This window comes from Apteryx mantelli, chromosome 2 (assembly GCF_036417845.1).
Source record: "Apteryx mantelli isolate bAptMan1 chromosome 2, bAptMan1.hap1, whole genome shotgun sequence".
NCBI classification, from domain to species: domain Eukaryota; kingdom Metazoa; phylum Chordata; class Aves; order Apterygiformes; family Apterygidae; genus Apteryx; species Apteryx mantelli.
Window position 1 is genome coordinate 163817930 of NC_089979.1, and position 25067 is coordinate 163842996.

At 38.9% G+C, this 25067-nt stretch overlaps 1 protein-coding gene across 1 annotated transcript in view; it reads right to left on the bottom strand.

The window, feature by feature from the left end:
* Nucleotides 1–25067, bottom strand: part of LOC106490283 (sodium channel protein type 5 subunit alpha) — a 173903-nt gene that overhangs the window by 147700 nt on the left and 1136 nt on the right. Inside the window, exons 2-6 of the mRNA XM_067291977.1 lie at nt 24072–24190; nt 18523–18612; nt 14880–15008; nt 9375–9466; nt 875–1105 (exon numbers count right to left, since the gene is read on the bottom strand). Of these exons, the coding sequence (XP_067148078.1) occupies nt 875–1105; nt 9375–9466; nt 14880–15008; nt 18523–18612; nt 24072–24190 (661 nt within the window). The remainder of the gene's footprint in view (nt 1–874; nt 1106–9374; nt 9467–14879; nt 15009–18522; nt 18613–24071; nt 24191–25067) is intronic.

Below are 25067 nucleotides of genomic sequence, written 5' to 3' on the forward strand. Positions count from 1 at the left end.
AAAGTACATCAGTCTGGCTGCTTCTTTCTCTCAAGAGCATCATTAAATTGTTTAGGATTTGAGCCAATGTCCATTGCAGTTGGTGAGGATCTCCTGGTGACTCAGAGGGTTTTGGAGCAGGCCCCAGACAATAGCTGGGCTACTTGTTTATGTTCTGAAGTTTATTTACATGAAAGTATTTTTGTTTAAATGTTAATAAATGAGTTTAGAGGACTTATTTCATTGTAATTCAAAGTATAGCAGACTTCAGAGTATTAAAAATTGCTTTGGCCTAGAAAATAAGCCTTTTGATAATAAACATCAGAGCACCAAATACTGCAGGATGGCCCAATCCAGATAATGAATTAAGGTCCTAATAGCATGAAAAAAATACTCTTGGGATTTTTCAAATTAATAAATACCGAATTGCTCTGACTCAATTTTTAAGACTTTAAGCTCAAATTTAAAAGTTTTGCCAGAAAATGTAAGAGCTATATATTGACTTAATGAAACAGCATGCAAACCAGACCTACACACAGAATTGAAATTTTCATGTGATCACCTGATTTCAGGAAAGAGAACTTTAAGAAAAGTGTCATGAGACACCCTAAAACTGAGAATTGTCAATGATGTGATAAGGACCTCATTCTATTTGTAGGAAAGTCTTAGATATGCTTTCAGCATGAATTATGAAGGCACCACACAAATTAGAAAATGCTACTTAGATTTTTTTGAAACCACACCAACATTGTGAAAAAAGCAGTGCTGAGGGAGTAGTCATATACCACTGTATTTGCAGCACTGATTTGCATATAGATTTTGAGCAATATGGTAGTAAAAAACCCAACCAAACAAAAAACCCAAGAAACTTAACAGAGTAAATAGAAGAGTTTACCTGGATCACTAAGAAAGTCATCTGAGTTGTTCCACGTCCTACCATCCAAATACAATGTGCCATTGGTAGAGTTAAATTGGGTGTAGTCCCTGACACACTTGTGTCGCAAATTGCCCATAAAGAGCTGGAGGCCTATGAGGGCAAAGACACTCAAGCAGAAAACGGTCAGGATCATCACATCAGCAAGTTTCTTAACAGACTGGATAAGTGCACCTACAATGGTCTTCAGTCCTAGGGAAATAAAAGCCAAGAGTTTATAGACTTAGAGGCTGAAACAAGTTTTCAGTTAGCTACTTCTCATGAGGAAAATCTGCATGGAAGGTAAAATCAGAAAGGTTTCTAATATGTTTGTAATTCGACAACAGAAACAAGAGACAAGTGGCTCCTATGAACATTTAGTTTGGCCTAATTTTCTTTGGACAAAGAGTCTTACTATTGCTCTTAAATAAAAACTTCTTTAAAAATGGAGGGAAAGAATCAGATGGAGTGACAGTGAGAAACAAAATTAATCATGACTAAAGAAAACACAAAAACATCTGTTATATTTTCATGGAGCTGCAGTAAATATGCCTATAAAACCTAAATTCCATTGGCTTTTGGGAAGGTGAATTAGTTTTAAATTGCTCAGGTGATTCTGATGGCTTTATCCCTCACATAAATAGATGAAAAGGAATGGAAGTGTTATTTATTGTCCAATTATTTTATATACTTTAGCACCAAATCCTGCTCACTGTCCTTGTGTGACTAAAACCACTGCCTTCTATTCATTTGCTTAGGGCAACAGGAATTTGCACTTAGAAATAAGCCAAATAATCTGGGCAAGTCAAATAAACCCAGTGGAAACTCTTTGAGCAAAATAACCTGAGGATCCAACAATACCTGGGCAAGGTTAATCAGATTATAATATGCTGCCAATGCAGATAAATCATCTTATTTCAAAAAAAGAAGGCTTAGGTCACATAAATTAGCCCCTTCTGTGTAATTCCACTAGTATTTTGCCCCATAACACTAACTTCAATTTATTATCCTATAAATATATAGATATAAATTATTCTGTTTTCTCAAAAGATATTGCTTGCTTTCGAAACATTCCTGGAGATCAGCGCTATTTGAGCTGACTGAACACTATGTGAATATGACAAGAACTGCTCTTTTCCAAAAAAACCTCTTCTCAACTTGCATGCTGCAGTAGGAGTTTAATATCAATTGCACTCTGGTAGCAATTTTGCTGTTTCTTTACTATTTGTATTTAATTAATACCCAATGAGTAGTAATCAGTGCTTCTGATAATCAGTGTCACCAGTATGGTAGCAATAAGAGAAATTGAGTTAAATGGAAAAAAAAAGAAAATCCAAAGAGAAAACAGGAGGGACTCTCCTGGGCAATACTCAGAAACACGCTGATTTTCTCACTGAATGTGATCGTATACATTAGATCTTAGTTCCCTGGAATTTCACCCCAAGAGTTTGGCATCCACAAAGGCTGACCTAGTGCTGTATAATTTAAAATAATATAAAATTGTATCTGAGGAGCTAAAGGATGGTAAAATGTGTTTTTGCCCTTGCTTAAAAATCTGCTGATAAAGGCAAGGGAAATCACAGTTTCTTAAAGGAGGATGGCCTCTAGAATGGCCAATAGGTCCAGCAGTCCCTGAGTCCAGCAGCCTAAAATACTCCCACATGGGGCATTGCCTTCAGGTTAACCTGTGGATGATATTAATGGCTATAGAGTGGCCATTCAGCCAGGTGGTACCAAACCACCCAGTGGGGATAGTCCTCTTTCCCCACTGAACTCTCTGTCTCTTTAAAGCTAGTTTGAGGCCTGGTAAAGATGAAAAGGATGGACAAGTTCCTGTTCTACACAAAAACATAGCAAAAAATACTGTAGCACAAACGTGAGGCAAGAGCTGGATTTTTATGACATCAGCACTCCTCTCCAGAAACAGATTTTACAAATGAGGCCAGTTCCTGTTCACATACCTAGATAAAGGCCTGCTTTGAACTTGTTGAGCTCATCTGAAAAGCTGGCTACTTATTTTGATGCCTAAAAGGGAGCACGGCTCTTTTGATGATCTGGTCTTGGATGGATTAATACCTGAAGTAAAACTAGTCTTAGTTGTAGCCCAGTTCTGAAGGACTTCCTTGGGTCTCTCTTTAATCCAGTAAGAAGACCTTTAGGACTGCCTGATCTTAAAGTAATAAATAATGGGGCAGGAAAGAAAGGCATATCATTTACAGATTCAATGGGATTTTTTTCTCCTTTAATATTCTGAAATGTTTTGTATGAAACTCATCTTCGGCTGTCCTTTGAACATACACATTTCTTCACTGGAGCTGGTGAAACTTGGGAAGTCTGACTGCAAATCGAGTCTTTTAAGGGAAAGCAGCCAAACCACAGATTCTTTCACTTCAGTAACTTCTGTGAAACACCTGCAGAACATCCCTTTTTTGTAAAATAAATATAAGCTTAGACCCTGTATTTGTATTGCTTAAGTACACTAGGACGGACCACAGTTTGCCAGATACTCTGTACATATCAAAAGTCATATCACATTGTAGATTCATGAGTTTCCTTTCCTCCTTAGGATACATTTAAAAAATTAATCTTTCAAACTCTTACTCACATGAGCAAGGATAATGAGAGTCCTAATGTGAATAGGGATAATATTAGGAAGCAAGACCTGCAAAATCCTAGTAACAGGCATGGACTACCTGTTTGCAAATTCAGGTCCAAATACTGTTAATTTCAAGGTCATTTCAAGAAACTTTTTCTTCCCTCAGTTTACTTAACTGGGATTTTAAATAGAATAGTAATGCTATACTATTAGTTTTACAAGTTCATCCCTTGCAGGTATCAAATATATTTATTTTAATGAAAGGACTTTCCGCTTTACTTGACATATATATATATATGTACATATACATATGTATGTGTGTGTATATATATATACACACACACACACACACACAGCTCTGAATGGTTTAGGAAGAGAATGCCTCAGTAATACAACTGCTGTAATTAAAGATCACTTTAAAATAACTCTTATTCTGTCTTCCGGAGCTTTGTTGCAACTTTCCAGGAATATCATTTGGGGAGTGGTATACCTACAGACTAACTGTATTTTTTTTCCTCACACTTTAAAAAGAAAATTCACCCAGAAAGTTAAGTGATATCCATGAAGTTGCTTAGCACAATTCATTGCTAAGTAATGTGCTTAAATCACCATTCATTTAAACTTTCTGGACCTGATAATTGAAAGAGCTAAGGGGAAATAAGGACACTCAGAATCTCTTACAGGTGCTCTGCATTTCTCTGAGCCAATCTCTATGTTTTGTAAAAGCAATGCTAGATGTATTCAAATTTAGAGCACTGTTAAATCTTCTAGATAAATAATCCTCCTTTGAAATAATGCCAATGAGAGCACTGCAATATAGCTTAATAGACAGTATTATTTATGGGGCGTTAAAAATATTTACTTAATTCTTGCAAGTCAAACATCAAACCAGGCAGCATGCAGCAAAAACTGAGGAGCTGATCCAAAGCTGAGTGAAGTCAACATCCGTTAATGACAATGGATCTGTAGATTACTCCTTATGGAGTAATCAATAGTCTTTTCCTAAATCACTGAATTCTTTCCACTCTTCTGGGCCAAATCCTGCTTGCCTGACATGAGCAATACCAGATCATCTAAAATCAGTGGAAGGCTGTATAATTAGCCTGACAGCTGCAGAAAGCAAGAAGGATTTGGCCCAAACATTCCTGTTAATACTGGTAGAAGTTAACAGCTTTGAACATCAGAGGTTAATCAAATAATCAGTTTTCAAATGCAAACCAGAAACCATAGAAAATGCAAGCAACACCAAACAATGAGAAATGGCAAGATCCCACAACACCATCCATTCCTCCTATGAGATGTAAGAAAATATTAGCATAATTCACCATGGCATCCATACCAGATGTTGGCAATCACCTACAGAACATCAGACACTGTCATGCACAGTCTGGAAAAGAGCAAGGAGAGAAAGTAAAAACAAAAACAGAGAGTGTGACTTGCACCATGATTGTCCACACTTAACCTAGTCCTTCTCCTGAAGATGTGCATGTCTCTTATAAATGTCTGTGGGAGTCACATGAACAGAGAAGAGTATTCACTCTTGATGAAAATATTTTGTCTCCCACATGTGGCAGCTAAAAGTTTAATATTGTGTTGGAAAACTTGAATGATTGTCAGCATTTCTGTAGATCTTTCCATGAAAATGTGATTACCATGCTAGTCTCCAAGGAAGATACCAACATGTCAGGTACTTCTCACCTCTGGGCTAGCTACTTCTTGAGGAAGTGATTTGCCCACCGTAAGGATGAAATTCACCTCTCTGCAGGGGGACTTCAATGAGATTCAAGCAGTGGACAGGGGTCAATCTCCTCCACACAGCCTTAATTCTTGGGCTCTGAGCTCTGTTCTGGCTATCAGTAAAGTACTGGATAACATTCACAGTGCTATTTATAGCCTTTAGACTCACACTGACTTAAACGGGAGCTGGATCAGGCCCCAAAGTGCCTTGGCCCAATTTTCTATGAGGTCACCTTTTGCCTGTATCCTGTCATTTTCTGTGAGATGTTTGTGATGTGCATGCCTGTTCTAGAAAGAGCAGCAGAGCTTGTCTGGATAAGGGCACTTTACAAAATCCTGATGATCATCGTGGTCTGCATTTTGCAGGCTTTTTTGGGGGGGGAGCGGGGAGGGGTTATCTCAGGGCTTTAAATTACTTGAGTTACTAGTTATTACATAAAATTGGTGATTTCCATGCAGATAAACTATGATTCGAGACCCTCTATGATCACAGGAAAAGTTCCTATCAACTCCACTAGGCTTTGGATAAGCCATTAGTGAGAGACGAATGAGTGATTTTATGGGGCTGTCCTATAGCTGACAGAGAATACTGTAGTTCCCATCCAGATTAAAAGAGCCTGAATCCAGTTGCCATAGCAATATGCAAGATGCTAATTAATAAATAAAATCACCGACAGTTAAGGGTTTTATGCTTACGTACAGAAAATGTTACCTACTTCTAAGCACCTGAATGTAAGGGACACATGAATAAATGAAAACCACTTTTCTTTTAATGACTCTCGAGGAAGATCCCGTAGTGTAAGACAAATACCCAGCTACTGTACACAGCGTGTTATCCCTGATATCATGAGCAGTTGGGAAGAACAGAAGGATCTGGGGCTGTTTACTGCAGACAAGAGAAAATTGAGGGGATCCATGATGGTCCTCAGGGACGTTAAAGGCTGCCGCCAGGGGTAATGTGCTGTCCTGCCATCCTGCACTGTGACTGTAGGGTAAAAAATAATGAGCCGATGTTGCATCAAGGGAAAGCAAGGCTGGACAGGAGGGGCTGGACTCAGAGACAGGACCCACAGGCAAGTGATCCATGGCCCTGTGGAACAGGAGATGCCAGCATGCCAGCAGCCACATCTCTGACCAGGAAACACGTGGCTTTCAGGTAGGTACTAAACTTTGGGGTTTTGAATCTGGCTCAGAATCCTTCCTCCCCAGGCAAGCCTTCTACTGGTGAAAATAAGGAAGCACTGGAACAGACTTCTCAGGAAGACGACTTCGAAGGATTTTTAGGAGAAGTTAGGCAACAAATATCAGGTCAGGTTTAAGTTATACTCAATGCTGCCTTGGGCCAGGGGTAAGGACTCTTAAGACTTTGGGTGATCGTTTTGAGTCCTGTGATTCTATGTCCCCTAAATGTCCCTAGACCTACTTGTGCACTTAAAGCTAGGCATTAAGAGTAGGTGAGATTTTTAAAAGCATTAATTGTAAGCTTTACTGACTCCCTCTGGAGTCAATAGTGAAACTCATTGATTTCAAGTGAAGCAGAATGCCTTTGAAAACCGGCCTCTAAGTGCTTTGCTGGACTGCAGCCTTACACCACTGAGGACTTGGCCCATTACTTTCGGTAAGCAATTTCACTGAGCACGCTTAGTCCAAGTATGTTTGTGCAAACATAACTACCTGATAGAAAAGCGTGATCAATTTTATAGAGGAAAAGCTTAGATATTTGCCAAATAGAAAATACGTTTCAGTGTTCTTCCTCTAAGATATAACAGAGGAAATAATAAACAACCCTCTTCCCCTCACTCCAGCCGTTCAACACAAAAATCTCATGGAAGATATTAGTGTTCATTATCTTTACACTTCTAAGTCTATTGTGGAATAATATTTTATCCCAGCATAAATCTACATTATCATTAAAACTTAGACTGAGTTCCAAATAGACACAGCATCATGCCCAATATTTCTTTTAAAATATATGCCTAACTGAAAAATGAACCAACCCCTCTGAAATTATCTGCTAACACAAAAAAGAAAAAAAAGAAACATAGCTCTGTTTTACATGCAGCTATACTATCCTTAGCAATCTGTATCTCTCCACATCTGTAATTCAAGCATACTCAAGACACAGGTAATCTTGACAAAGACATCTAAGAACCATATTTTCTATTAGCATATCTTCCTGCAGTTATGTCAGCAAATATTTTAGTTACTATTACCTAAAAATGCAGCTATCAGAAAACTAATCCAATATTCAATCACAGAGAAAGAAAGAGAATGTGAATTACTATGTATCACACTAATAAATAATACTTTCCTTTTCCTTTTTTTTTTAACCAACAAATGGAACAATTAGGTGTTTAGCATCACTAAAAGGTTTGGATCTACTTTAAATAAAATTCTTCTGGATCTCTGTGCTCCCTTTTTTTCAGCTACAGTTTACTGATGTAAAATATGCTTCAGCTCCAACTATGATAGAAAACATCATAAAATGACTATATATAACTCAGCAAAATTGACAGACTTTTCTTTAAAGAGTCTCAAGATTGAGACAAGATGGGAAGTGAAAGGTGTCCCCTGGAGACAGCTGTCCCTCCAAGTCAGTCTTCAAATCACTAGCAAAGGAAGCCAAGAAATTCTTTTTTTCTTTCTGTTTAGCCGTGACTATCCCATATGATTTGTAAATCCATGCTCAGCTTGCTGCTCATCTAAGGTTTTCCCAAGCAAAAACAGTTTCACAGTGGAAATCCAGTTACAGAAAATTTAACAAGATCTCTCCTGCTAATTGATTATTTCCTTTTCAAAATTAAAGAAAACTTAAGAATAAGAACTGATTTCCAGAAATATCAGACCTAATGACTGATCATCTTAAAGTATCCCTTAAGAGGTATGTTTTGACATACACTTGCACTAAAAAGCACCTTGCTCGTTGAGTTATTTCACTGTTTTCTGTTATTTACTGTTGGAATAAGAGATTAAAGCCCTATATCTACAAAGATGTTTTCTTCATTTTTCTTAACATCTCATCTCCAGAATTCCCATTTCCAACTTAAAATCTGTATAAGTGTTGGTGATTAGTTCTAATACACATCCCTAAAAGTTTATGCTGTGGCATTTGTTTAGATTTATGTTATAGGGCAGATGTTCATAATTTGATGGACGGAAAAACCTTTCTAACCTTACACAGCTGTGTGTGAGATTCTGAGTAGTTTTCTCAATGTTAAGAGTATTTTTGACATGTAATTGCCAACATCTGTTCAGGATTATCACCAATAGGATCTACCATGCACGGTTTTTGCTATCTTCTCTACCTTGCCATGCAGGTTGGAGATGTTAAACACTGAGGCTGAATGAGACCTGTCCATAGACAACACTTGGCAAGAATGTATTGCCATACAGTTAGTCCTAAATGGACTCATCTCTGCATAAATTACTAAGTAGGAAATATTATTTATTATTTTACAAAACAGAAATAAATTAGATCAAAATCTATGAGAAAAAAGCTTCATTCACTAACAGGCCTGTAGCAAAAACACTGATTTTTTTTGGCAGGGGGGATCCTTTAAAATATGTAAAATGAGTTGTGAAATGCTGAATCTACTAAAATCAATGATGGAACTTTTCCTGATCTCTTCAGGGTCAGAAATTAAACAGTCTTTCTATCTCATGCAAATGGGTAAACACCAGATAAACTAGGCTATCTATGCTTTCAGCCTTGAGCAGGTCTCAGCTCATAGCACAGATTTAGGTTCCTCTATCGATGTGCTCTGAAACTCTTAAACATTTTGAGGCCATTTAGCCTTCCATTTTTAAAATCTATATCCACAGATTTTAATAGAATTTCATTGCCATTTTCATATGGTTCATGCATGAGTACTTTATGCATGTGATTCACGATCCACTCTATACAGGAGTTTATACAGTGGAACTTGTTTTACTGAGGTCAGTAATTCTGGAAGCACTCTAACTCCTTTGGCCAACAGAAACAGTATTGGAAAACATATGAAAAATGTATTCTATTGACAGGTCACATTCCCTACATTCCTCCATTTCCCGATCAGTATCTATGGTTAAGTCATTTGGATTTACTGTGTTTACTACTGGAAATGGCATGTAGGCTTTAAATGCAGCCGGAGTGTTTAACCTGATTTTCACCTGAAATGACTGAGATTGTTTTCAGCGCCCGAAGTACTCTGAACGTTCGTAAGGCTGAGACATTGCCCAGGTCCACAAATTCAGTTATGTATCTGTAACAAGGGAAAGTCACACACAGACAATGACAAAACACCAGCAAAAAACAACAGTCAAGGGGACAAAGAGAGACAGAGAAAGAATCACTTGTAGCTGAGAGCCAATACGTAAGGATCAGGGCTTCTTACCTGGGATTACTGAAATAGTTTTTAAAGCTCTCAATACCCTGAAAGTCCGAAGAGGTGAAACACTGCCTACATTCACAAATTCTCCTACATACCTGTAGAATTAAGTCACAGTTATTTGGAATTATACAATAGAGTATGAGACTTGTCTGAATGAAGAATGCATTCATACATAGCAGGAGCGAATGCATCTGAATGAAAGGTGCATCCACTTTTCAGGCTGTTCTTTGATGCCTTTTGTACTGGGCTTTTTACAGTATACATTATTTCAAATATTTCTTGAACTATTCAACTTATCTAATAGGCACCAATTCTTTAAAACTACTAGGTGAACTTTGTTATCATGCTGCTCAGCAATAAATACTATAAACATTTTACCATCATGTAGTTTAACAAAAATTCTTCACATTATTGGAAATATTAAGAATTATTTTGCTGCTCTTAAAAAAATAAAAGCTCCAAATACCCAAGTAATTTTGTCATAACAGCTTCTACAAACCACATATATCACAATATGGGGAAACATCTGTGCAAATATTTCTACTGGGCTCTTTCATGTACAATGCTCTACTGTGTGGTATAGCAGACCTTGGTTTCAAGAGATACTTAAAATTTGATTCTGTTTTGTACATCAAATCCATGCCCTTTGGCTACCAGAAGACGGCTTTTGAATGAATATAATTCCAATTCCACTACAGACTCTTTGTGATTAAAATACCAGTCCCAGCTCTTTGCTACCTTGGCCATTTTGTCATCACAGAGACCTGTGCAACATGAGAGCAAAACGGGCCCAGGAGGGTCAGTTACGGAACAAGTCTGCTTTTGGCATTGCTTTAAAAAGTTATTTCCTCCAAGAGAGTATACAGTAAACAGCATAGTCACCACTATATCATTTGGACAAAACAAGTCTTGGACTCTTTCTTATTGCTATTAAATTTACATATTCTACTTCTTTGAGGCGTTTGTTTTTTGCATGTTAAGGACAAAACTCACCTGGTTATTTTACAAAGCCTGCTTAAGTGGGCTTTCTGCAAAGGCCTCTGGGGGAGGAAAAAACATCATCTCCATATCTGCTAATCCAGATTACGGTCTGGAATAACAATATTGCTTCTCCTCTTCATAGTCCCATAGGGGAATCTGGGCAAAGAGATTTGGCTATTTGCTAATTCCTCCCTAGGTTCACACAACTGTTCTCTCTCAAACTCTTCTGCAGCATGCAAGAGTGACCAAAATAATTTGGGGAGAAGCAACACCATGTGAATGTGGTTTTGCTGACTACAGACTTGTAAAAACGTGTTATTAATATGTAAATAAGCATGTGAAAATGCAACTGCTACTCCCGTTTGTTCACGATAGTCAACTAAGATTTACTTCCGTCATTTCTCAAATAAAACAGCAGGAGCTCAGCTCCTCTATATAAGGGAGTGAGAAGCAACCCGAATTCTCATCTACAGGTTCTCCTATTAGCCAAAATGCTTATTGTCTTTAACTGCTTTTGGCATCTCAGTTTCCTTTTGCAACCCAGAGTTATAGCTACTGCTGCCTTGCCTGTTCTGGAAAGGGTTCACTTGTCTGAGAAACTGTGATTGAAATGGGGACAGTTTCACAATGTCCCCTGAACCTGTCCATGACCATGCAGAGGGTCACAAGCCATTACTGAGAAATAGCATGCTAGCAAGGTATGGGAGAAAAGCCCTGGAGACACCACTTACTCTCTCATGAACTATTAAAAGCTATTCCCTGTGGCTGTCGCCCACACAATCTGTGCAGTTTCTGCTCAAAAGAGGAGGTAAGAAGTTATTTTACAGTAACTCCAAAGCAAGTGATGGTCATTCCACTATAACACCCACCAGTGGCAGAATCAAATTGTCTCGTGGCTTAAAACCCTCAGCCCAGTTAAATCTCGTGTCCCCTTATCAGGCTCTCCAGCACGTTTTGAACCCTCATAATATCTTTATTTCCAAATGCGGAAATACCACAAGTATCACACTAGCTACAAGCAGACAACAGTAGAGATACCTGGATAATCAGTCTTGCTTTAAATTACTTGCAAATTGGATTTATATGAAGGATAAACCATATCAGAATAGAGTCCATTATCCAATCCTTTGTACTATCTGCTAGTCACATACTTGGCAAGCAGGATTCGTTGTACGTATGAAGATCAAATTGCAGTCACTTTTAACTCCCTCACTGCTGTCTATAAGCTAGAGGAATCACTTGCAACTGGCTAAACATATGAATTATTTCCCTTCCATTCCAGCTAAACTCCTTAACTGTCTCAAGAACATATTTGATAAAAAATGTTAATACAATACGCCTTAAAATACAAAACAACAGGAATGGATGCCAGTTACGAAGAACGTAGCCACTACAGTAATTTGATTTTGAGAAGGTTTATTTTTCTCAGTTGCAGGCCCCTCCTGTTTTCGAGACCTTCTAACTAAGAGATGAAAAATCATTTGGACAGAAAATTGAAATGTAGCTGGGAAATGACATACAGAGACCCAGGCCTCTCATTGAACAAGCTTCAAGGAAGGTTTCATGAATCCTAGGGCTGGAGAACTGAGCTGCAATTCAATTTTAGTAGAATCAGAATAGCGAAAAAAGCTGTAATCTCACAACCTCTGGGCACTAAATCCTGGTTCCCACCTCCTGGGAGTGAATTCACCTCTGGGTAACTGTCTGCTGCAAGGTCTGCACAAACCTTCACGTTTCCAGCTCTCTAAGCCCCAAACCCACAGGGACCATCTGAGCAGAACTTAAGGGATGTCCAGAGCTTGTCCTGCACCGACCGCTCAGAGACGAGTTTCAGTGGCAGTAGATGAGACACTCCCAGAGGACTTCTGCAAAGCAGAGTGGGGACACCCTCAGCTTCTCAGCTCAGGAGAGCAGCTGCATTGTCAAGGCTGCAAATTATTGCTTATCTTGTGCTTATCGCTATTCATTCCTGCCTTACTATCAGAGGCCTTTTGCCTTCTAGAACAGCAGGAACCTGTGCACAGAAGCTCTCCTTGTCACGATGAATTCAGACACCTGCAAATGAACTCCTTCATCACGTACTAACTCACAAGCAGTTGAGTTATCGTACCCTGATTTTACTATCTATCCCAAGGACAGGAGTAGATCAGGCTTGTAATTCTTTGTATTGTTTTGTCTTGTCTCTAAATATTGTAGAAGAATTGTATTTAGCACATCTTGAGGAAAAGTTTAGCTGAGAAAAATACCTAGTGTGCACTGACCTCCAAAAGTACCTCCCCATCTGCACTGCATTTTTTAAAATTCTTTTCATGATGGCCAGATGTCATTTCAGCAAAATCCATAGAAAAGTAGTAACAGATATCAGGATCTGGCCTTGGGGCTGACTTTGATCCAAAGCCTATTAAAATAAATGGGAGTTTCCCTATTGAAGTCCACCCAGGTTTTATGCATCTTTGTGCTATTCCTCTGAGAAACACCGCTAAGATTATTAGTCCCAATCCCTGCACCCTATCAGAGTCTTGCTGCTAACTTCAGCAGCCCTTAGCAGCGTTTGAACTAAGTGTGGGTTGAACAGTTTTTCCCGATTCCAGTACTAATCAAATACCATAAGCTCAGGGGTTCAGCTCAAATGTCAGTGCCAGCAGGCTTGCATTTCATTTAAGGCTGTGAATTACGAGGTATAAAGAGGGCAGCAAGAACTAAACTAAAACGAGAACAGAACATAGGTATCATTAAGTAGAAAATACAGGGAGATCAGTATCCAACGGGAGAAGAAGTAAGCAGTGAAGAAGGAGAGCAAAAAGACTGAAAAATAAAACCAATCTGTTACTTCTAAACAAAGTCTGGGCCTGGCTCCCTGCAGCATCACTTTCCCTTCACTAGAATAACCCCACCGAGGCCGGTGGCTCAGCTGTCCCATGCACAGGGACCACCGGGGACCTGACTGCAGCTCCCCAGGGGGCTTGCACTGCCCTGGTGCCAGGCACCACGCTGCAGCTGGTGCGGGTGCAAGAGGCCACGTATGGCTCACGGAGGGGGGGATTCACCTCGCAGAGGTGGAGGCACTGCAGATATCTCCACCTGAGCTGGTCAGATGAACTCCTTCTATAATAAGTGGAAGGAAATGGTGCCTTTCAGGCGCCTCTGCTGGTTTCCACTTCAAGACGACACAAAGTGTGCTCTTGAAGTGCTTTTCTCTCTTCTTTGACCATAAAGAGAATCTGGACTTTTAGCTCAGCGGGAGATACTGACACTGTCAGACACCTGCCTTTGGCCAGAGCCTGGGCTGACCCCATGTCATCCACAAGCGTTGGCTGACACCTCCCCTACCCCGGTGTATTTTTAGCTGTCTAGATGCCACAACTCCATCAGCTCTTTCGCAGCACCAGAACCCCAAATGTCCTGAGTGAACTCTAATAGTCTAAGTAGAAGTACATAGCTGGAGAGGAATATCTTGCCAGGGCCGTATTTCTGTTCTCAAGATATGAAGCAAGTTTCAGAAGCCTTTAAATTATCTCCTTATAGAAGTAAAATATTAATATTTTCAGGATGAGGAAGATTTGTGAAGTCAAGGTTAGCCCTGAGAGGACTGCAAACCCTGAAGTATAGTTGTATCCTACACTCCTCCCTATGAGGTTTCCAGCTCGCCTCCCTCCACAGCTCAGATACACATCTTCCAACTTCTCACTCCCTTTTTGAATGTCCTATTATATGGTCATATTCCAGTACATTTCTTAGATGAATGTGAATGTGGTACAATCATTTTTTTTTATCAGTTACTAACTAAAACTTGTTTATTAATGCATAGCTGATCTATGATGAGTCAGGCTAGCTGCTATTTTCTGTGTTCAAAAGTGAGACCAAATCTTGAATGGAACACCAGAGTGGCTTTGGTGGTAAGTGTTATGGTGGATAGGGTATAAATAGGGATTCTGATACATGAGTAATAAAGTCACACACTTCTAACACTTTCTATTTGAGGTCTTGCAGCCCACTTAGTGAAGTCTCCCAAACCTACATTACATAGCCAAGCGTTATTACAAATATTTTACAAACAGCTCTAGTGGAGCACAGAGAGATTAAGTAGTTTCTCCAAAATAGTCTAGTGAATTGAGAGATCTGGAACAGAATTGAGAATTTCTGACTTCTTGCTCTAAAACCACTCAGGAAAACCATCCTAACATACTTCATCATTTTCTCAATTCCGATACAACTTGAGGGGAAAAATAGAACAGCCAGGCAATTTTTTAAGATGTTCTATTGCTCATCACAGACTCGAAAAATATAATGGAGTGCTACTTACGCCATAACAATAACACTGAAATCCAGCCAGTTCCATGGATCTCGAAGGAAGGTGAATTCTGTCATGCAAAATCCTCTCGCCAATATTTTTATCAATGACTCAAAAGTGTAAATGCCAGTGAAAGTGTACCTGGGGAATAAAGGGGCCAAGATAAGCAAGAGCATTAGCAGTTAATGTAACAAATGGCAGAAGCTCCCTCAGCTTATTCATGTCAGTCCCAGGCCTACTAGCACGAGACACTCCTACACGTTTCATTGGCGTTGCTCGTGAGAGTTATAGCTGCAGCATTGGACTGTGTATGAGCAGCTTCGTGTGTGGACCAAGGAATGTATCAGAAATGGGAAAGCGCTCATGACAGCCACAGAACGAAGTTAAGTTTCGCTGCAGGGTGTGCCCTGATGAATTCTCACTCATTTAAGTCAAGCATGAATACTATGCTGATAAGCTGTGCTATGGGACTTTCGAAGCACTGTCTGCAATCGTCAGTGAAAGAGGAATGAATTATGCAGCAATCCTTATTATTTCTCTTATTTAAAGGAAGATGTTTGTTCCATTCATATCTCTCAGCCCTTCCTGTTCAGGCCATTTCAATGGGCAGCAGGTTAAAAATTGTTGCAACTTGGTTTTACAGCTAAAATGGGTATTTCTGCAAATTTCCCTATGTTTCTCTATTTGTGGTAAATTATACCAGCCTTGAGAATTAAGCAACAGTACAAAGCCCTCACTAAAAATCAGGAAATCAATGCACCCCCCCCCACACCCAATACTCTATGTAGTAATTTTGACCTGCTTGATAGTAAGAAAGATGCAAGGGTGTTTTTTTTTTTTTTCCATAGTACAGTAAGTTATTACCAACAGCTTCTTCACTGTGAATAATATTGGATAGAACATACATTTTATCTTTTGCAATAAGGATGATACCTATAATAAAATTTGGCAAATTCTCTGAGGAGGACAGTAATGTGTTGAGTTACAGCATTCAGATCTGTATTCATACAGGGCTCTCTAAACACCACCAGAAATATCCTTCAGGGCACACATCACCTTTTTTCTTTATATGTTTATACCTGAGATAGGCAACTCAATGGGACTAGACATCCTAGATCATATCTTAACAAAAATAATAGATGTTTAGCATCCACCACTGGCATTCCCTACCACTTTTCCCCAAATGAAGATTCAGTTGATACCAAAGCAGAGTTCTCATTCTTGTGAGTCTGCCACATAAAAAAAAAAAAAAAAACAGTTAAAATCCCATAAAGCAAAAATTTCATAAGGTGTGATGCTATGAGTTTCACTGGAAACACTAGCTTAAGTTTCCTGGTTAGGCTGTCATTATATATCATTAGCTATAATGGTGCCATCACCAAAACTCCTCAGAACTGTTTGGATTCCTGTCTGGCAAAAACAAAAGGTGTAAGCAATTAAAGGTCTTAATATATTGAAGAACTTCATTATGCCAATAAAGGAAGCATTTTTTCTTGGTTGCGTTCCTTTGGTCTGCAACTGGGCACACTTACAGGTAGTGGCCACTCTCACGTCCTCCTGCCTTCGTGCACACAGTAGAGCTAAGTAGACATAAGATCTCAATATGCTTTGTCATAACATGCAGAGTAGCAGGACTGTTTTTTTGTGCAACGGTGGGCCTAAAATGTTTCTCACACTTCCTCTTTGACCATATACCTAAGCATTACCTTGTATCCAAATTTCACTGCTCCTATTTAGTTTTGTTGCGATATTCCAAATATAGGTCACCCAAGTGACAGCCTCTTTGAGCATGTGCATTCAGTAATACATGCAGAAAACACATGCGAAGAACTAAAAAAAAAAAAAAAACCTTAACTGTACATAAGCTCATTAAAATGATAAAGTGCTTGTATTTATTCAGCATGTCAGATGGTTTAATTGGTTGTATAATCATCATCTAATTCTAAATGGATGGGGCAAAGTCCTCCAGCAACTGAACAGCTTCTTTAACAGTAGAAGACCTTTTTTTTTTCTTTTAATTTTTTTAATGGGGGTAAGCTGAATTGATTTGTTGTTTTTTTTCAAAATGGCAAGTACTTATTCTGTTTTTAAAGGAGGATGTAGGACAAATATCTATACAGTGTTGCTCTTGTATCTTTTATAAGGCTCTGGGATGTTAGAACAAAATGGATTAAATTTGTCTTTTCCAAATCCAATATTAATTAATTTGAATTAAAGTTCACTGGGTTATTTTGCTCATCAAAAATACCTGCCTTCGATTTTGTTCCCTGAATTTGAGGAGGAAAAGCTGAGAGGTATGAGGGGAAGCAGGAGAAGGGGAAACATGAAAGGCAAAGGGTTTCCTCCAAGCTGCATGATTCCAGTTACATTCCTATTTAACTTTCTTGCATGTCCTGTCTGGTGCACTGATAACATTATCCACATTTTCTTTGCCTAAGGAAGACACGACGAGCACCTCGATGTTTTCCTCCAGAACATTTGAACTCCCAAGTGAAGAACCAATGGCCAAACCTTGACTCACATGGATGAGGAGTCCACATTTCAGCTGCACACGTTGTGGGTATGGAACTGTGTGACAGTTTTCAGTAAGAAAAGGACAACGTCAGGGGAAAAGGAAAGTCATAGACATACTTGAGGGCAGCATACTATACAGAAATACATGAAACATCCTGGGATTAAGATGTTATTGTGATCAGATGAAATATTTGGTTCAGTCCTGTCTATAATTAGTAATTTATGGCCTAGAAGATGTACCCCGCATGATCTTATGAAACCTAAAATAAGGGCATTTTGCTGTCTTTCCTTACTGCCCTGAGTAGACCAACCGCCAGGCTACGGAGCAGCAGATGGCTGTGTTTATCGTATGTCAGTCAAAAATAAAAAGTGTGTTCTGATTGGTTCAATGAGCCAAAATAATTGTTTAATGCACTGTAGGTTGATAAGTGTGTGCATCTGGTATCTGTTTCTAAAAGGAATATTTTAAAGCAACTTAAAGAAATGAAATGGACTTTCTAAAGCCTAATAGCCCCTTTTAAAAATTATTTGGGGAATAAAAAAGGAACTTTGAGTGAAAGCTTTGCTATTTTTCTGATGGTTTGACAAGCTGGAGAGACAAGAACCTGATAAAAGTGTTCCCAAATAATTTTATGCTTGCTCATAAAGTATCTCTACCAATGATTACAGAGGAACACTTTTCGTTATGCGCTCAGTCCAAATGAAACTTTTGCTTTTGGTAAGTTTTAGTTTAAGGACAGAATGAAGTACATCCTGGATGTATTTTTTGAAATAATGCAACTTAAGGTCCATCAGCTTATTCTAACGCGTCCACCACCGAATCTCTTGCACAGGAACTGTGGAAGGCAGGCCAGTTCCAAACGGAGCTCTGATCATATATGGTTTCATTCAGATGTAGCATAGCAGGTGCCTTTAACAATAAATATGAGTTTGGTAGACTAAAAATTGTTAGTTTACTTGCTAAGGGAGTTTTCAGAGGCAACAAAGGCCTGGCAAAACATTTTGTCAGGACAGATACTATGTTCAGTATCACTGGAAAGAAATTAGACAACAGCAAACAAGATGAAAAGAAGAATGTAACAAATGACAGAGGAAGGACAAGATAAGGACAGGGCAGCTGTGTACCAGCAAAGATACTTACTCAACATATTTATTCCAATGTGGAGTCTCTGATTGTGCCATGAACACACAATTAGTTAAAATAGTGCACATAATAAACATACTGAACAATGTAAATAAGTGAATTAAGGAAAACCGCATCTGTTATAAGACTTCATAAATTTTAATCATTTCACACAAGATGTGACAGCTCACTCGTAGTTTGCAAGATGCTTAAAAACTACCATAGACACTTGTTTGCGAGTGTGTGAGGGAACAGGTAATTATGCAAACACAGAAAAACTGAGAGACTCTTCCCTGCTTTTCTTTCTGTTGCCTACATCTTTTATGCATACTTAACACAGTAAACAAATGCACCGACTCTGCAGTTTTCTGAAAATACAGTACCCCAAACTTACAGTTGTGTTGGTCAGATGACAATGTGCATAGGTGCACAACTTTGTACAAAAAGAGGGATTAGGATCATTTAAGTATTTAAGGAAAACCTGTGTCTGCAAATTCCCATTTTATTTTGCATCCTGAAACATTTCTCAGGCAATAAATATAAATCTGATCTTTCTAATCTGTCTAGTGGGCTTCAGGTCTTGCTTTCAGTGTACAGTTTCACCAAAGGCTAACATGAGTTTCAGAGCACTAATTTTAAGGCTTGGTCTGCAAACACAGTTGGCAAATATGCAGTTTTGGTCTGCAAACCTGACTGCCTCAGCTGAGGCACCAGTTTCCTGACGGCTAAAATGAACTTCCTAAGTATATGGTCTATACACTTAGCCACTAAGCTGAGGCCATAAATAAGACAAGGAGCACCCTAAATCAGATTTCTGAAATTGAAAACATAGTTTGCTGAACTGCTCTCCTGAAAGCACGTGCCACCTTCTGTAAACAAAAACCAACACACACACACAAAAAAACAAAAAAAAACATGATGGGATCCTCTTGTGTAAATAATAGGTCCCATGTTACTGGGAAAAGTTTAAGCAACGAGTTTAAAGGGACAGAAGCTAAGGCAAAGGAAAACAACCTACAGTTCAGTCAGCAGGCTGTAACCCTTGTCAGAAAAAGACAATAGAATACAAACACAAATTTCTTTTGCCTTCTTCAGAAAAAAAGATGGGTTTTTTTTTCACCCCTTTACAGATCTCTTTGGTGTTTTTTTTGTTTGAGAATAGCAATCCGAGAATGTTGTTTCAAGTATATGTCCTGAAATGTTTGTATGAAAATTGTCCTTTCGCAGAGCCAAAACCTCTGCTGAATACAGAATGGAACGTTTTCTGATGTGCCACATAAGCAACGGCAAAGTTAAATTGGTAGTAACCAACCTGCATATTCCCCGATGCCATTGCAGAAACCAGTAATTGAACTCAAAGGGACTGCTCATCTCACAAACATTTTCCACTTCTGAGGCATACACCTCCTACTGAATGACTATGAAGGATATGTGATATCCAGCCTCATTTTCTTAATTCAGCCTGAGACAGGTTTCTAAAACCACCTATCTGGTCTATCTAGTTAACATGGTTACTTGCAAATTGTAGTTAGCCTAGAAAACATTGAATTACTTTTTCAGCTACAATGAGAATCCTATGAAAACAACAGCAGAACAACAGAGTGGTAGCTGAAGACCATACCAAACAAAGACTATCCTTCAATTTAATTCTATACAAGGAAATTCTTCTATAATCACCCATTTTAGGATCACCAGTCTGATTTATATATCCCTGTTTCCCTGTAGTGTAAGCTGAATCTAACAGCTTTCCCAAATGCTTAATTATAGGCAGGTGTCACAGCCTTCTCATGCAAAGACCCAAGAGAATATTCAGGAGGACACAAGGTGAAAATATAAGGGGGTCAGTCTAGGGCCATCAAATGCTCTATGAATTCAAACTGATTTTATCAAGAAGATCAAAATGACAAAGAATATAAAGTGAAGAAACATTTCAACTGGTTGCACGCTGAAATTAGAGGTCTGTGTAAGAAGCAAGAGAAAATGGAGATTCCTACAGAATAAATATTAGCATTCCTGAAATCTAATGCAATTGTTTGCATAAGCAGACTGTTAAAAATTGAAGACAGTTGTCTGATCAGAAAGGACAGAGTGAGTAAAGAAGATGAAATTGAGACAATCTATTTTAAAGACATTGCTTGCAACATAACTTAGAATTACTGTTAATTTTAAATTTTGAAAGCATACTGATCCATGAGTTAACACGGATCACACACATGGTTAAGACATTCCAAACGGGAGTACTGTTTGGTATCTGTTACAGACCACAAATCCAATATATTAAGCCACTCATCAGGATCCTTTCTAAAATAAATTGAAAGCAAAACTTTTATTTTATGGGATACTCCCAATCTGAAATTACAGAATGGCATCTTATGTAGTCTGTATAAGGAAATCCTAAAAACTATAAATTATTGTCTTCTAGTATAAAGTCATCAAACCAAACATACCATACTTCTATTTTAGACTTTATTATGATGGATAATGGTTAATTAGCAGACTGAATAATAGGAGCTGTTTAAGTGATCATTGCCAAATTAAATATAATATGGGTAGGCAAAGGTTAGTCCCAATCAATAATACATATAACAAGTGCTTCACAAGGTCTCATTTTTCCTTACAGAGGAAAATGTGTCAAATCAGCTGGCAGATTCTTGCATATTTGCAAGCAGAAAATATGAACAAAAATTGGAATTCTTTAAGAAGAAAAATTTTAGATGGGTAGGAATCCATAATTCTAGAGTCAAGGGAGGTAATTTTGGAGAAAAGGTCATCCTGGATCTGTGACAAATTGAGCAGAACAATATTTAATAACTAGGAAAAGTAGGAAATAGCAAATGCTATATATTCTATAAAGGACAGCAAACTGTTTGGAGAAACCAGGAACACCACAGAACAACCATGGCTTGTAGGCAATGTGAAATAAGAAGGAGTCTTTAAAGCATAAGACATAAATGAAATCTCAGCAGTGGTTTAATCTTATTAATAGGTGGAGATGGTAAAATAGCTAATAATGATGCAGAAGACAAAGAGTAATCAATCAAGAATTTTGTTTTGTATTTGACATGGAGCAAACGGTTGCACCTCCATACTCCCCATGTCCTCCATAAGAGAAATGGGCCAGGGCCTTGCTTGGTTAGCTCTCTAGACCGTGGTCCTACCGTGAGGCCTGCTAGAATCTGAAGAGGAGGACAGATCCCTAGAAGAGCTTAATGGGTATATTGTTAATTGAAGTAATTTCCTTTAGCAGGAGGTTGTCAGACTATGGATATTCTTTCCCTTAGAAGGGTTTATTTCTAACTGACTGGACTAATCTCACTTGACTGGATGACCAGAGAAAACACAGGATCTATCCTGTCTGAAGTTTCAGAGGAAGAATTCCACATAAGCTACTTAACCAAGAAATGTGATCCCCCACATCTTCTGTATAGGATGATTTTTACTCTGTCCTCTCTATTCTATTCTACTGTTGGCCTTTGAGGTACATTCAGTGACTGGCAATGGAAACATGGCATTCACTAAAGAAGTTGCTTCAGACACTTACGTGACAGTTAATGCTCTTTTGGCTTATGCCCTGGGGAAAATAAAGACTGCTTGATTACACTCATGCAAAACAGTAGATCTAGTCCCCAGGTTCACGTCTGTGATATTATCTGCTTGAGTACTTGCTGGTTCAGGCTCCTTTCTGCCTGGGATATTGACTTCCTGCTCAACCAATTGGCCTTTGTGTTTCAGGTTGCTGTGAAAGGCCTTTATTGACGGAAAACAATGCACTGCCTGATGCAGGAACTTCGCCGCTGTATTATTGTGCCTGGGACTGCCGCCTCCTGCCTGTGCTTGCCGAAGGCTGAGCTGTTAGATTGTCTGACATTATCAACACAAGTTGATAACTTGGGTCTTTCTGGAACGAAAATGCTGTTAGCTTCGCAGCCTTCCACTTCAGAAAATTTATGCTCCTTATCTGACCATATTTTTGCTCCTGACATGTCTTTGAAATTCACTCCTCTGTGTTCTCTATCCTTGGAGGTAATGTGATAAGGACTTCTTGCATTCTTATCTTTTGGTTGACTGCCACCAAGGGCGTGTAGTTCCTGTGTATTACACATACTTGTGACCTCTTGGCTTCATGAGCAGCTGTAGAAGAAAATGAGTAGTAAGACAGAACAGGCCTCCACAGCTGGAACCAATATTGACACATACATGCTTTTTGCTAAGCTCAATTTTCAAATTCTTCTCTGAGTCATACCCATGTAAATCCATCGACCTCAATTAGCTTCAGCAAGGCTGTTCTGATGTAACTGTACCTAATAAACGCTGTTTGGCCCTGGGTATACAGCAGCACATGCTGAACTGCTTGCAGGTGTAACTTGATGCACAAACAAATGTCTCTGCAAAATTCTATGGTGTATTCTTAGAAACCATAAAAATGTCTTGGCTGATATTGCATATTCCTTTTTACATAGAATTGTTACTAGGAGCCTCACCTATGTTTCCTTTTGTTAGGACATGTATATTCTCAGATCCCTTTTTTCCACTGCATTCAGAACCACTGGGAATCTGGCTTCTTTCTTTATTTTTTCCCCTAAATTTGATAATAAACCAATGATTCTAAGATGTTATCTGCTTAATATTTATTAGCACCCTCTGGTAGACATGGGCCTTGCAGTTGGGGAATTTCTGTCACTAAAATGTCACACAATCATCACAGCAGCATGTAGAGTCTTTGAATTATCAGTGCAAGACCTGACGTGCACTGTGGAAAAAGCAGGCAACTCGTGAAAACAATGTTCATACAAAGCTGGACATTTGGCTCAGTCTGATCTTGCAGAGATGTGTGACTAAATCAGAACAAAATGTCTCTGAGGCCATATTTAAAAAACGAAACTCTCCCCCCACACACACACATGCTAAGTAATACCCTTGCATTACTTCAGAACCAGGGCTAGGTGAAATCAGGCATTGCTGCTCTGCTGAAAGGTCCACCATGTCAACGTCTCTTTTCATTCCAAGCTGGACAACAGCTTGAAATTAAACAAACTAACAATACAACAATGAAATTTTTTAAATGTTCTGTTTCAGGACAGCAAAAAATTTAATTCTCAGGCAGTTCAAAATTGAACCACATCTGCATACGGTGGCACAGGGTCTCATGGGAGAGGTAGCTTAAGCACCCTATGGCAAAGCTGCCCATCAGAGGACGTCTCCCAGGATGGACTCCAACTACCTGCTCACTTCCTTCTGAATTACTGTACCCAATTCCCTCCACTGACTCTTTGCTAATTATGGTCAGGCCCTTTACCTCTTAAAAACCTGAATAACTCACCAAACTCTCTAGTGCAGTTCACATATCTGAGGCAAGTAGTATAAAAGAATTATATTCACACCTCACTTAACAATATAAAATAAAACAGACCAAAAATCCAAGAACATTTCTGGTTAAATCAGCAAACAAGTACAACAAAAAGTTTTAAAACTGCTTATTGAAATCAAATTATTTCGTACTTCCACTGATCTGTGTTTAAAAATAATATCATAAAATACACTAGGAGGGAAATCAACAGAAAGGATATGAATGTACCAAAATTTTAATTGCTGTTCTTCTGATTGGATGGAAAGGGCTAAGTATATACAAGGCAGGAGTGGCACTAAAGCGAAAGATTGTCTTCCCTTTGTTCAGTACTATAAATGTCTGTAAAACAAAATAGGAAATGAGAACATTCAGCATTTGCATTAACACCCAGCTTTTCCCAGCCCACTTCCCATTGGGAAATTCCTGCCAGGATCCCAAACTTCTTCCCCACTCCCTCCCTAGACCCCCAAATTCCTTTTCATTCTATGAAGTTTCTCCCAAGACCCTCCCCGCAGAGCGATTGCCATCCTATTGCAATATCCCAACTGTTTTACTCCTTCACTGCTTACAGGATCTCGCGCCGTCACTTCCATCATGAGGCTGGGGAGGGAGAAGACTCACCTCTAAAAATAAAAGATGACCTGGACATTAAAATGTGTTGGAAGGACTTTTATGCCGCTTTTCTTCCCAGGTTCCAGCAATCCTATTATTTTGTTACTCTGTCTTCCTACCTTGAGCATCCTGTGGCTCTTAGCCAGTTTTTTGGTCTCATCTTTCAAATGAGAAGCTCAATGAGGCACAGTTCCACAACAGGATCTAACCTGGCCGTGGTACTGAGGCACTGTTACTATATTTGGGTTAATATGACTGGAGAAAAACAATACTGAATTATCTTTAATCCAAAGCAACAGTGAGTTGGATGCTTGCCCAATTTACAGGGCTCTGAAGATGCCCAACCATGTGCAGGCAAACTAACATTCACTCGGAGACAGGATCAGGCCACTCTGTAGACAAACTCTAAGTAAATCTGCCACTCGCCCATCTTGCATCATGATACAGAAATTGCAAATCTATATCCTGCTGCTTGTGCCTAGGAATAACAGGAACAACACAGCTATAAACTTTTTTAAATTAATTCTGGCCCTTGCAGATAAGTAATCTATTTCTCTTTGCCCATTTAACTTTTATTTTGTAGCCATTGCATCTCTTTCTACAC